This window comes from Silene latifolia, chromosome 10 (assembly GCF_048544455.1).
Source record: "Silene latifolia isolate original U9 population chromosome 10, ASM4854445v1, whole genome shotgun sequence".
Taxonomy (NCBI): domain Eukaryota; kingdom Viridiplantae; phylum Streptophyta; class Magnoliopsida; order Caryophyllales; family Caryophyllaceae; genus Silene; species Silene latifolia.
In genome coordinates, this window is record NC_133535.1 from 2,027,804 (window position 1) to 2,039,627 (window position 11,824).

At 35.0% G+C, this 11,824-nt stretch overlaps 1 protein-coding gene across 1 annotated transcript; it reads left to right on the forward strand.

Moving 5' to 3' along the window:
- Positions 1 to 212: 212 nt before the first annotated feature.
- Positions 213 to 6,756, forward strand: LOC141604670 (putative methyltransferase PMT28). Its single transcript, XM_074423114.1, has 8 exons — positions 213 to 1,481; positions 1,744 to 1,893; positions 2,132 to 2,402; positions 2,498 to 2,590; positions 4,423 to 4,597; positions 4,694 to 4,936; positions 5,459 to 5,653; positions 5,778 to 6,756. The coding sequence occupies exons 1-8, from the start codon at positions 627 to 629 to the stop codon at positions 5,974 to 5,976; spliced, it is 2,181 nt and encodes a 726-aa protein (XP_074279215.1). The 5' UTR covers positions 213 to 626; the 3' UTR covers positions 5,977 to 6,756.
- The last annotated feature ends 5,068 nt before the right edge of the window (positions 6,757 to 11,824 follow it).

Here is an 11,824-nt window from a genome sequence, read left to right on the forward strand (position 1 = left end):
AAATAAGTATTTAATGATAAAATACTATAACTAAAAGTTGTCATTTTTTAATAGTAGAAAACTAATAATAATATTTCATCAAAAAATATTTACATTTTATCAGAAAATATATTTACTTTTGTTTTAATTGCAGACGAAAATGATCAGTCTGAAACAAGAATTTGCCAAAACAGTTGTAAAACATCAAAACATGTTTATCCCGTCCCGTAAAGCCGTAAAGGTAGTCACCAGTCTTCTTCAGTTCTTCCTAGTTCCTACATTTCTGCAAAATTATTCCCGTTACCTTCACCCACTTCTTTACCCACTCCAAACTTCCATTTCACTTGATCTCAAAACGCCAAAAACAAAAACAACTCAATTAAACTTACTGACATTACTTCACTCAATTAAACTCAGTTACATGAGATTAATCACTGTTGTCGACAGTGGACACCCCGGTTTACAGACAAAAAGAGATCACTTCACAAGATTCAGATAGCATACATGATGATCTCAAACTTCAAAACCCAACTATTTTTCAGCTCCCCTACTTCATTGATCTCATGTAATTAACACCCAAATGAAGTTAATTACATCCTAATTTAGTAATTAACACTAAACTTCACTAAATTTCCTTGTTTTAAGAGATGGGTATAGCTAAAATAAGTGGTCAAGCAAAAACAGTACTATCAAAAATTGGTAGACAAGCAAAAATCCCACATGGGTTATGTGCAAAGTTGACAGCAGTTGTGATATTAGGTTTGTGTTTCATTTTTATTTGGTCATTTTATTCAACTACTCCTGAAAATCTTGTTTCTCAAAGAGATAGTTTTAGTGACATTGCTGGACCTTCTTCTGTTAAGTCAACTCATCATTCAAAGGTTAATTCTTTACCTAATTTAGCTCAAAAGAATGGAACTTTACCTCATAAGGTTGCTAAACAAGGTAAACAGGGTAAAAAGGGTAAAAAAGTTAAGGTGAAAAAGGGTAATATTGGTAAAAATGAGACTGTTGTAAGAAAAGATGAAGGAACTGTAGAAGGATCTGAGAGATCTGATGATGAGAGTGAGGGTGAGGGTGAGGGTGTTGATGAAGGAAATGATGTTGTGGTTGATGGTAAGGAAGAAGGGTTGTTGGAGAAACAAGGTGAAAGTGAAGGAAATGTTGAGAAAGATGGTGATTTGGAGGATGGGGTGGATGTGGAAATTTTTGAGAATGTTGATGAAGGTGATGATGATTTGGTGAATGAGGGGAATAACAAGAGGGGGAAGAAGAAATTAGGGCCGGTTTTCGATCCGAAAGGGAAGTATAGTTGGAAATTGTGTAATGTGAGGAGTAAGCATAATTACATTCCTTGTATTGATGTTGAGAGTGGAACTGGAAAGGTTCAAAGGTATCGGCATTTCGAAAGGAGTTGTCCTAAGACTCCTCCTATGTGTCTTGTGCCTCTTCCTCCTGATGGGTATGGGACTCCGGTGCGCTGGCCCGAGAGCAAATCTAAGGTATTGCATTGCATTGTGGAGGATTGAGCTCAATTTCTTATTGCTTCTAAAGAATTACTTTTTGTAAAATGTATGTTATTGGCAAAGGTTAAAGAGAGTAGCTTCTGAAAGTTCTTTTATGGGGGTGTTTGGGGGCAAATCACGAGTGTTATTGTAAAACCGTCTTATACGAGACTTTATGTGGACCGAAATGCTTTCGACTATATTTTTTTTGTAGAGGAGGCCTCGTGTGGCTTAGTCCTTTGAATTATTTTGCTTGCAGATATTGTACAAGAATGTTGAGCATCCGAAACTTACCGCTTATATTAAGGCTGAGAACTGGACCTTACAGTCCGAGGAGTACCTTGTGTTTCCTCAAAATCAATCTGATGTTGTTAATGGTGTTGGTCACTACCTTGAGTCCATTGAAGAGGTAATAATGTATTCTTCTTCGTTTGAAGAGACTGTTTGTTGTCTTTGTTTCATAATGTGTCCTGGTATTGTACTAGCTGAATTGCTGCTTTAAGTCCGATTATAAAAAAGCCGACATATTTGATAACAGTAATAACAAAAGCTTTAGGTTTTCATTAATTCTGCTTTGTTTGTAAAAGAGGTATCGAAATGGTGCTGTATCTAATTCTGTAAAGTTCTGAACTTGGCGGTTCTAATAGATGGTACCTGACATTGAATGGGGAAAGAACGTCCGTGTGATCCTAGACATTGGAGTCACTGACTCAAACTTTGCAGCAACTCTCTCAGACAAGAATGTCATCACTTTATCTCTAGGTTTAAAGGATGATCTGGTTGATTTGGCACAAGTTGCAATTGAACGTGGATTTCCTGCTATTGTGAGCCCGTTTTCTAGTAGAAGACTTCCGTTTTCTGGTGCTACTTTTGACGCCATTCATTGTAGTGGGTGCAATGTTCATTGGCATACCAATGGTAACTTGATGTTACTGCCTACTACGCAACCTTTGTGTTCTGTCACTCTTTGATTAAGCGTGTTCATTATTCGTCTCTGTTTCTTGTTCTAATAGGGGGGAAGAAGCTTCTTGAAATTAATAGACTTTTGAGACCAGGTGGATACTTCATTTTAGCAGCAAAGCATCATAGCATTGAAGAGGAAGAAGGTTCGCCCTAAACTTACTTTGTCGCTTTAGTAGATGAGTATGGGTTTCCCTATTTAATAGTCACAAATAGTTTTGCACTTTTGCTTTAAATGCCTAATCTTGGCATTGCATTTATACGGCTTAAGGACACTCGCAAGCAGCCTCTTTTGTGACTAAGCTAAAGTTTCTTTGCTAGTTTGTTTTAATAGGAATATTTATAATAGTTGGGCCTCAACCATCACCTTAAGGTTTTGGTTGAGTTGGTCCATCTATCATGGTATCAGAGCCAGAGTGACCGAAGGTCACGGGTTCAAATCCTGGCAACCTCAAAACTCCGGGTTCAAATCCTGGCAACCTCAAAACTCCTCAAAAACTCGAAGTGGAAACCCAGCACACGGTACGGGGGAGCCGGTGCACAACTAACCACTCTTCAACCCCGACGGGCATTTGAGTGAGGGAGCGTAATAGGAATATTTATAATAGTTGGGCCTCAACTATCACCTTAAGATTTTGGTTGAGTATCAGAGCCAGAGGTGACCGGGTTCAAATCCTGGCAACCTCAAAGCTCCTCAAAAACTCGAAGTGGAGAATAAACTTTCCCAGGTTGTTAAGAAATTTCATTATTTGCTTTGGAAATTTGTCGAGTGAAATGGATTGTCCATGGGCATACACCGAAAAGATTCTGCTTTGCAGGACAAACTGAATATTAGTTGAATATAAGTTGCTGTCAGCTTTTCCTGTACTGCTTATGACTAGTAATGTAGATTGGTTGCATGATCAATGAGTGTAGTATATATATACAGATCATCTGTCGTTCCTAGAGTGCACATGATCTCTGGATCATTGTGATTCTGAAACGGTGTGTACAAACAAGAGTACCTTAGTAAAGCTAGACATGTATTCCACTGAGGCTGATGCACGTAGTCACGTTACTGCGGCAGTCGACTAGTAGGTGAGAGAGAAAAAAAATACTCCTTTTACAGTCCTTGATCGTCGAAATATGTTCGGTTTTATACATGCTTGGCATTTTATAGAAATAATGTTGTAAATGTTTTCCTTCTCTAGCTTTTATGCTGACCATTGAAATGCAAATTGTTACTTCCTTCGCCAGTGGAGCCAAAGCTCACCATTCATTGGCTTTTGCATATGATAGAATAAAGTGAAATGATTCTGTGCACTGCCTGTCTGTTGTGAAGCGGCAGTTTTTTGATGTAATCCTCTAACACAATTGTCATTATGAGTCAAGAAAAGACAGTTTCCTCACGTTTTTAACACATGGGTAAGGTTGCACGTCTGAACCTCCTTATATCACTATAAGGCTAGAGCATTTAAGACGATGGGGTATTGTTTTTTTAGTTATTTTATTTTATTTTGGTGCAAATGAGGGGCAAGCCCCGACAAACTAATTAGCTATTACACGGGGAATAGCTACCCCAAGAACGACCTCGCGCATAATGGTACGAAGAGCAGCATTTGGAATCTCGACAAAAGATTTAGTAATACTCGACTCTACTCCTTGATTAGCTAACCAATCTGCTGCTCTCTTTGCTTCTCTGTAACAATGCTACAGTTCTACATTCCAGCTGTTATCGAAAATTAGATCCTTGCACTTTTTAACCAGAGAACGTAAATTATTACTCACTAGTTGCTCTTCATGTATGAGCTTAATGCATGGGTGGTTGTAGTTATTTTAATGTTACATGTTATATAGTTTTATAATATGTCTCATGGAAACAACTTAGTTTGTATTTTAAACATAGACAGACGCTTTCTTCTTAGTCTCACCTTTTGTAATACGCTTGTCATGGTTGGCATTAGGTATTAATATATTGTTTTCTGTATCTTCTTGCTAGCCATGTCTACCTTGATTGCATCAATTTGTTGGAATCCCCTGACTGATAAAGTCGATGAAAGCACCGAAGTTAGGGTTAAAATTTATCAGAAGCCGGAATCAAATACGATATATGAGCTGCGTAGGAAGAAGAATCCTCCCTTATGTGATGAAAAACAGAATCCTGATGCCGCCTGGTAAGCCCATTGTTCTTTCAGAAACTGACTGAAGAAAGACGATACATTTCTATCTATATTATAACATTATTTTTGCTTAAATCATTATGGAGACAGGTATATTCCAATTGGGCATTGCTTGCACCTTGTGCCTACTGCAATTGAACAGCACGGGACCGAGTGGCCAGCAGAATGGCCTAGCAGGCTTGAAAGTTACCCCGACTGGTTGAATGACAAAGAAAAAGTTAAGGCTGATACACATCACTGGAAATCTATAGTTGAAAAATCTTACCTTACTGGAATGGGTATTGACTGGAAAAACATTCGAAATGTGATGGATATGAAAGCCATCTATGGAGGGTAAGCTTTTCATGTAGTAATTACTCGTACTTTCTTAAGTTGTAGTAAAAAAATTGCGACGACTCTGAAAGCATTTGATCTATCAGGCTGGTTAATAATAATGTGGCACATGCGCTAGCTCATGTGTCCCCTAGAGTAGTTGGTAGAGTCGTGTGGTCTGATGTTTTACCATCGATCGCGAATTCCTATGTTATCGTTGATTCATTATTAATGAAGTAAGCCTTAGGGCTCTCTTTCTCAAAAAAAATAAAAAAAATAAATCATCCCTATTTTGGTTCATGGTTTCCCTTGGCTATGTGGTCCCCTACTGACTTTGATGGTCAAACAAATGGCCGTTATAACTCAATACATATGTGAAGGTAGAAAGCCAAATCTGTCACGTTTGCGTTGTCAAAAATAAACTACTTTCACATTTGAAAGTTGTAGTTGCTAGTTATCGTATTCTCCCATTGTGGGAAAATAACGGTTAAAGTTGACTATTTAGTCCACGGTTAATTTGCTGTAAATTAATGCAATGCACAGGTTTGCAGCTGCTCTTTCTGAACAGCAGGTCTGGGTTATGAACGTGGTTCCTGTTCATGCTCCAAATACGCTTCCTTATATATTTGAACGAGGTTTGTTCGGGGTTTATCATGATTGGTGTGAATCTTTTGGCACTTATCCAAGGTCATACGATCTCTTGCATGTAGATCATCTATTCTCTCGACTTAAGAACAGGTAACTCCTCTCTAACCATCATCTGTCATCTATGTCATTAGGGTGATACTTCCCATAGTTTTTACGGAGTACTATCTATTTACTCTCTGACTGTGTTCCGTATTTTTACGAATGAATGTTTCAGATGCGATCAACCAGTGGCAATAGTTGTGGAAATGGATCGTATACTAAGGCCCGGAGGTTGGGTTATTGTGCGTGATAAGGTGGTAATATTGGATCCACTGGAAGGAATATTAAGAGGTTTGAACTGGGACATTCGTATGACGTTTTCCAAGGATAAAGAGGGTATTCTTGTCGCTCAGAAAACGTCATGGAGACCCTGAGATCCAGTGCTTCTTACTTCTAAATACAGCCTTGTCTTTATGATCGATTTCAGTGTCCGCTCCGTGTCCCTATACTGCAAGTGCCGGTCCTGCTAATTTGCGTGTGGAGCGGGCCTGGCGGTTGAGTTTTTCGAAGTTTTTAGTTATTACCCATCCCCCCCCTCCCTCTCCTAAGCTCAAATCCTGGCTCCGCCAGGACATCAAGTTCATACATCTGACTTCACACGCAGCAGTAAACGTCACGAAACTCCATCAGAAAGAGATACTGAACACTGTATACCTTGTTTGTTACCCTCAGGAGTAAGGTGAGCAATACTGAGCATGGTTTGACACAGTGTTGCAGATACGGCTATTTTGCTTCGACACTTCATTATTTTACTTAAATGCCCGTGGGCCGTGTCGTTATTTTCATCACGGGTCACCCGTGAAAGTCTCTTTGTATTTTTATATAGGTATATAACCGTGTAAGACTTTGTACATCTAACCTCCTGAAGCCGCAACACGCCGGAGCAATCGAGACACTACAGTAATGTTGGTAATTACCTGACATTGGATATTTTTTTTTTTAAATTCTTCTTGTTTAGACAAACGATTTTTTAATTTTCATGACTTAGATTAGGCACAATTTGTATAATTAGGTGTGAGGCGTGAAACAAACGTTTACTATTTTTTTTGAGTTGCGCGATTTTTTTCGATTTTATGTAATCATTGTAAACATTAAACATATATTCATTTGTATACGTTGGATTAAATGATTCAACTGTTCTCAAGTGCTTGGATGGACGCGTGGATGTTTTTTATTCACATAGGTTTCACTTATGATCGTTGTCTAAAAACTTACTTTGAAACAAATTCAAATCTCGTCCTGTTAATTGCCATAGAAGTTATCCTCTCTTTTGCAATGAGTTAATGACCGAAAATCAACCCGATTGCTTTGTTAGGGTCATGATCGTATAAATCTTGAACTATGCCCAAAGTGACCTAAAACCCGAAACAATCTCACAAGAACAATTAAATCCAGACCCAATGTGACCTGAACGAATTCAAATCGCGTCCTGTTAATTGCCATAGAAGTTATCCTCTCTTTTGCAATGAGTTAATGACCGAACATCAACCCGATTGCTTTGTTAGGGTCATGGTCGTATAAATCTTGAACTATGCCCAAAGTGACCTAAAACCCGAAACAATCTCACAAGAACAATTAAATCCAGACCCAAAGTGACCTGAACTCGAAACAATCGCTTAAAACCCAGTACGACCTCAAATAAGGTTATGCTTCAACCACTAATAATAAGTACACTAGTTTTTGTACCCGTGCACTGCACGGGTGGTAATATAAAGTATTGATCTAAGTAGAGATTATGTATGTTTTTTTGGAGTGAAAGTGTAATGTTAATTCATTAATAGATTTGAGATAAAACTTTTGAAAAATTATTTTGTTTATGCATATATTTGTGAAATTATATTTTGTTATTTTATTGATATTACTTTGTGATTTTTTTCTTTTGAACTTTATCAAGTGGTTTATTATATATTGTCCTATCATATGTTATGCCTAGTTATATAAAAGAGGTTTACCAAATGTTATGTCTTAAACAAACCCGTGCACAGGTGGAAATGTGGAATTGTAAAGTGTTATTAGACTTAAACATTACACACATTTTTTATCTAGTAAATTATACCAATACACTTTTGAAAAGATTATAATTCTTGGTTTTCTTCGAAATAATCTGTGCTATTTTTATTTCGACCTCTTAAATTATATGAGGTACCCACGACCCCAACCTGCCTCCCCTATATTTATCACACACCCTCAGGCCTCAACTCAGTACCCATTCCCTTACCACCGCCCCTCCCCTACCAACACTTCTTCATTATCATTCACTTCTAATACATTAATAAGAAAAACCTGTAGCCACCCCTTACCTTTCTCCCTCCACAAATCACCACCAGCCCACTCACCAAGGACCACCCATTCACCCTCCACACCCAAGTAACATCACCTTTGTCGCACTTAAACTTTAACTATCACCCTTTCAAACTTCACCAACATCACTATTACTAAATTAAACCCTTAACTTAAAAAGTAAACTCTAATTAAATGTAAAAAAATCAAATTAACTTAATTCAAGAAAAATCAATGTAATTTAATAATAAAATAAAGTAATTAGTTATTTGATTCAAGAATTAATAATAAAATAATTTAGGAGGATTTTGATCAGATTAAAAGATAAAGATTATGATTATTGATTGATGAAGCTGTGTAAACCTTTCTATTATCACATGATTACTTTTAGTTATGCAATGGCCTTACACTAATATACATAATTGTAAGACCTTATTAAGAAGACTTAAATACAATGATGTCTACATATCCATGTTATTTTCCACATTTCAGTTCTTCACATGGGTGTTGCTCTTTCTTTCAATGTTGTCTTTATTTTTATGCTTCCAATACATACCTAGACAACCTAGTCTCCGTAATTATTTGCTCATATTCAACTTATATAATCTTATATAGAAAGATTTTGACAAAACAAATGGGAATATTTGAGTAACTCCGAACTTAGTATTCGTATTAGAAAAACTAAATAACAGCAAGTCAGGAATCAAATATTCAAAACGGACTTTTTATTAAACTTGCTAATTTGCAACGGGGTACCGGCGTACCGCGATCTAGCCAGTCTCTTAATCACAATTCATCATCACTCTATATATAATTTCATTTTTTTTAAATTTATTCAATTATGTTCTTATATAAATAATCTTATAAAATCAGTATATTCACCTCATTTTTTGATATCGTCTTACAAAATCCTTAATCATTAAATACGACGAATTGAGTGAACATATTGTATCTTCAAGGATATATAATGACATCTCGTTGTAGCACCATGTTGCCAAAACACCGGATTACAACTTCCTCTACCTCTTTGCTAGCACTAAAGAAACAAATAGAAGAAGCATTTTCTACATTTTACAAATTATAGAGTACGGTCTCATATTGTGAATTGGTTGATATTTTCTAAATTGAATTCTCTTTTTACATAATAGGACCGTTTCACATTATGTATGACCATCCCTTAGTGTGAAACTGTAACATGCAATATATATTGTCTAAATAAACTTAAATTCAGTTAACGCAATAGTTCATTATAAAACATTAGAGGACCCCCTTATATCGAGAAGTATATGAAAAGAATTGAATTAATTTTTTATAACAAAAATTAAAATGACAGCTTTAAAATTAAAAACCTTAATAATGCCCTAAAATAAAGTACTTAGGTGATATGTATGTCAAACTTATACCTTTCCACCACTTTGCTCCCAAAATAAATATTGTCCGCTCGTTTGATTTAGCTTACTTCTTCAAGCCGACATTTTACTCCCCTTAATAACACGATCACATATCGAAGTCATATTCAAAGCCTCTTTTCGAATGAAATGTCGTCGGGATGCGAGATTTCGAGAGAGAATTTTTTGAAATTTAAATAATGCTTCACAAAATTGTACACAAGAAATATTAGGCGACAACTGTTTATGGAAAGGAAATTGTTTATGAAAAGGATATTAGAAGATTTTAAAGAATAGAAATAACAGTATAATTGTTTCAAAAAAAAAGGAATTTAAATTTAAAAATGAATAGTTTGACCGAGAGTTCAGAGTAATCTTAAATAGTTTGATTCTAATTATATACTCCATATATAAGTTGATTTATCATAAGTATTATGTTAAGATTCCAAAATTAATATATAAAGAATTATTCATTCAATGATTTATTGCCTACTTTATGCCATTAAATGATTCTAAAACATTCAAAATAGGATAATTCACATAATATTATTGCGGTCAATCTCGGCTAAAAATTAGGGTATTAATATTTACATACTTCCTAAATTTTCCGTTAAGATATTGTTTCCTGATTTGTAGGTCTTGGATTTAACTTTTGGAATATGCCATTTCATAATTAAAATACCAGAATTATTATAGCAAAATCTTCTCTTGATTGTTTTTTAAATGATTACGTCTCAATTGCAGAAAATTACCCGTGGCGTATTAATAGGCGGATGACACGTGGCCTATTATTAGGCTGATGTTTCAGGTTTAATATAATATACTAGATTTTGTGCCCGTGCGTTGCACGGTTTTTAAATAATGTTTTATTTTTAACTGAAGTGATAGAATATGTAAGTTCTTGAATGTGAGAACGGTAAAATTTGATATCGTAAAGTAATTAATGACTTTGAAAATAAGTTTAGTCGATATTGTATATATTATCTTTTATGTTATCTTTTAAAGTTAAGATTTATTTTTGGTATTTATTAATATGGTACTTATCTTTTTAGATTAAGATTAATATTTACAAATTCTGTTTTTTTATAAGACTAATATTATTATTTTAATTAAAGTGTTATTCACGTGTGTTATTCATTATATCCATGAATTCCACTTAGTCTGCAACTGGTGAAAGAATAACGATTGTTTATTATCTTGTTATAAAAAACCCAGTTGAATATTAAATTGTAATAACCGGGTCTTAAAAGACTTATCGGTCATGTATACTTAGGGACAAAGTAATATAAAGACGTAGGGACTTGTATTTATTGTTGCTAAATTCTAATTTTGTTAATAAAATCTTCTTTATTATCTTCCCCCTACTAAAATTTTCTTTATTATCTTCGCCTTTTAATAGATTTTGTGCATTATTTATGTACGCTATTATTAATGTAGAATGTAGAATGTAGAATGGTGATAGTACGATTTCGAGTTTAGATGACGAAGAGTAGGACTATACTCCCTCCATTCAACTCCACTTTGCAACTTTGGTTTTTACACGGATATTAAGGAGCGGATTAAAAAAAAGTATTAAAAGTACATGGGGAAAGAGAAAGAAGAGGTTAAAAATATTAAAAAAACATAAAGGTGGGGTTTTATGGTGGGTTAGTGTGGGGTTTGGGTGACATTTTTTGTAAATAAAGATTTTTAATAAGGATAGAATTGTCATTTTTTTAGCCAAATAAGGAAACCTGTAAAGTGGAGTTGAATGGACGGAAATGGAATACATGTAAAGTGGGGTTGAATGGAGGGAGTATTGATTAGCTGGCTAGATCTAATAAAATATTTATTAGATTCATGAATGTTTTCAATTCCTTGAAACACCTATTACCGTTGAGGGAACAATTTACGTTGGATGGATTGGAATGAACTTGATATATTCCAATGTTTGGTTTTGGGTATTTTGGAATAGAATGTCATATTTATGGATTCTAAATTCATTCAAATTCAAATTTCTTAAAATCCCATAACTCTCTATCCCCCGATATTTAAACTCCATTCCTCAAAATATGAGAAGTAAAATAACTTTCACGATAATTAATATATTTAACCTTAATTTAGCGAACCCTAAATATCCTAATATGATACTCCCTCCGTCCCGATCAATTGTTGTCCTTTCGTTTTGGCACAAAGACCAAGGAAAGAGAAATAGGCCAATAACTAAATAACATGTGGAACAACTTGAATGAGAATGATCAAATTACTCATCAAGTTCATTCTTAAAATAGAAAGGACAACAAATGACTGAGACAATGGAGTACTTCGTTCGTGTATTGAAACTTAATGATATTCATATTCTTAAAATGATATATTGCTTTAACCTCTCATCAAAAGTCTTTTTGATACAAAATCCCACAAATTCATGCTACTAATGATGATTTTGAGCGTTGACATTCTAAACTAATGGCGTTTGTTTAGTAAAAATCTGATAGAGCATGCATTATTTGTATAGCAATTTTTTTGGCAGAATTATATACTCCGCAAATATTGAAACACGTATAAAACTTTGTTA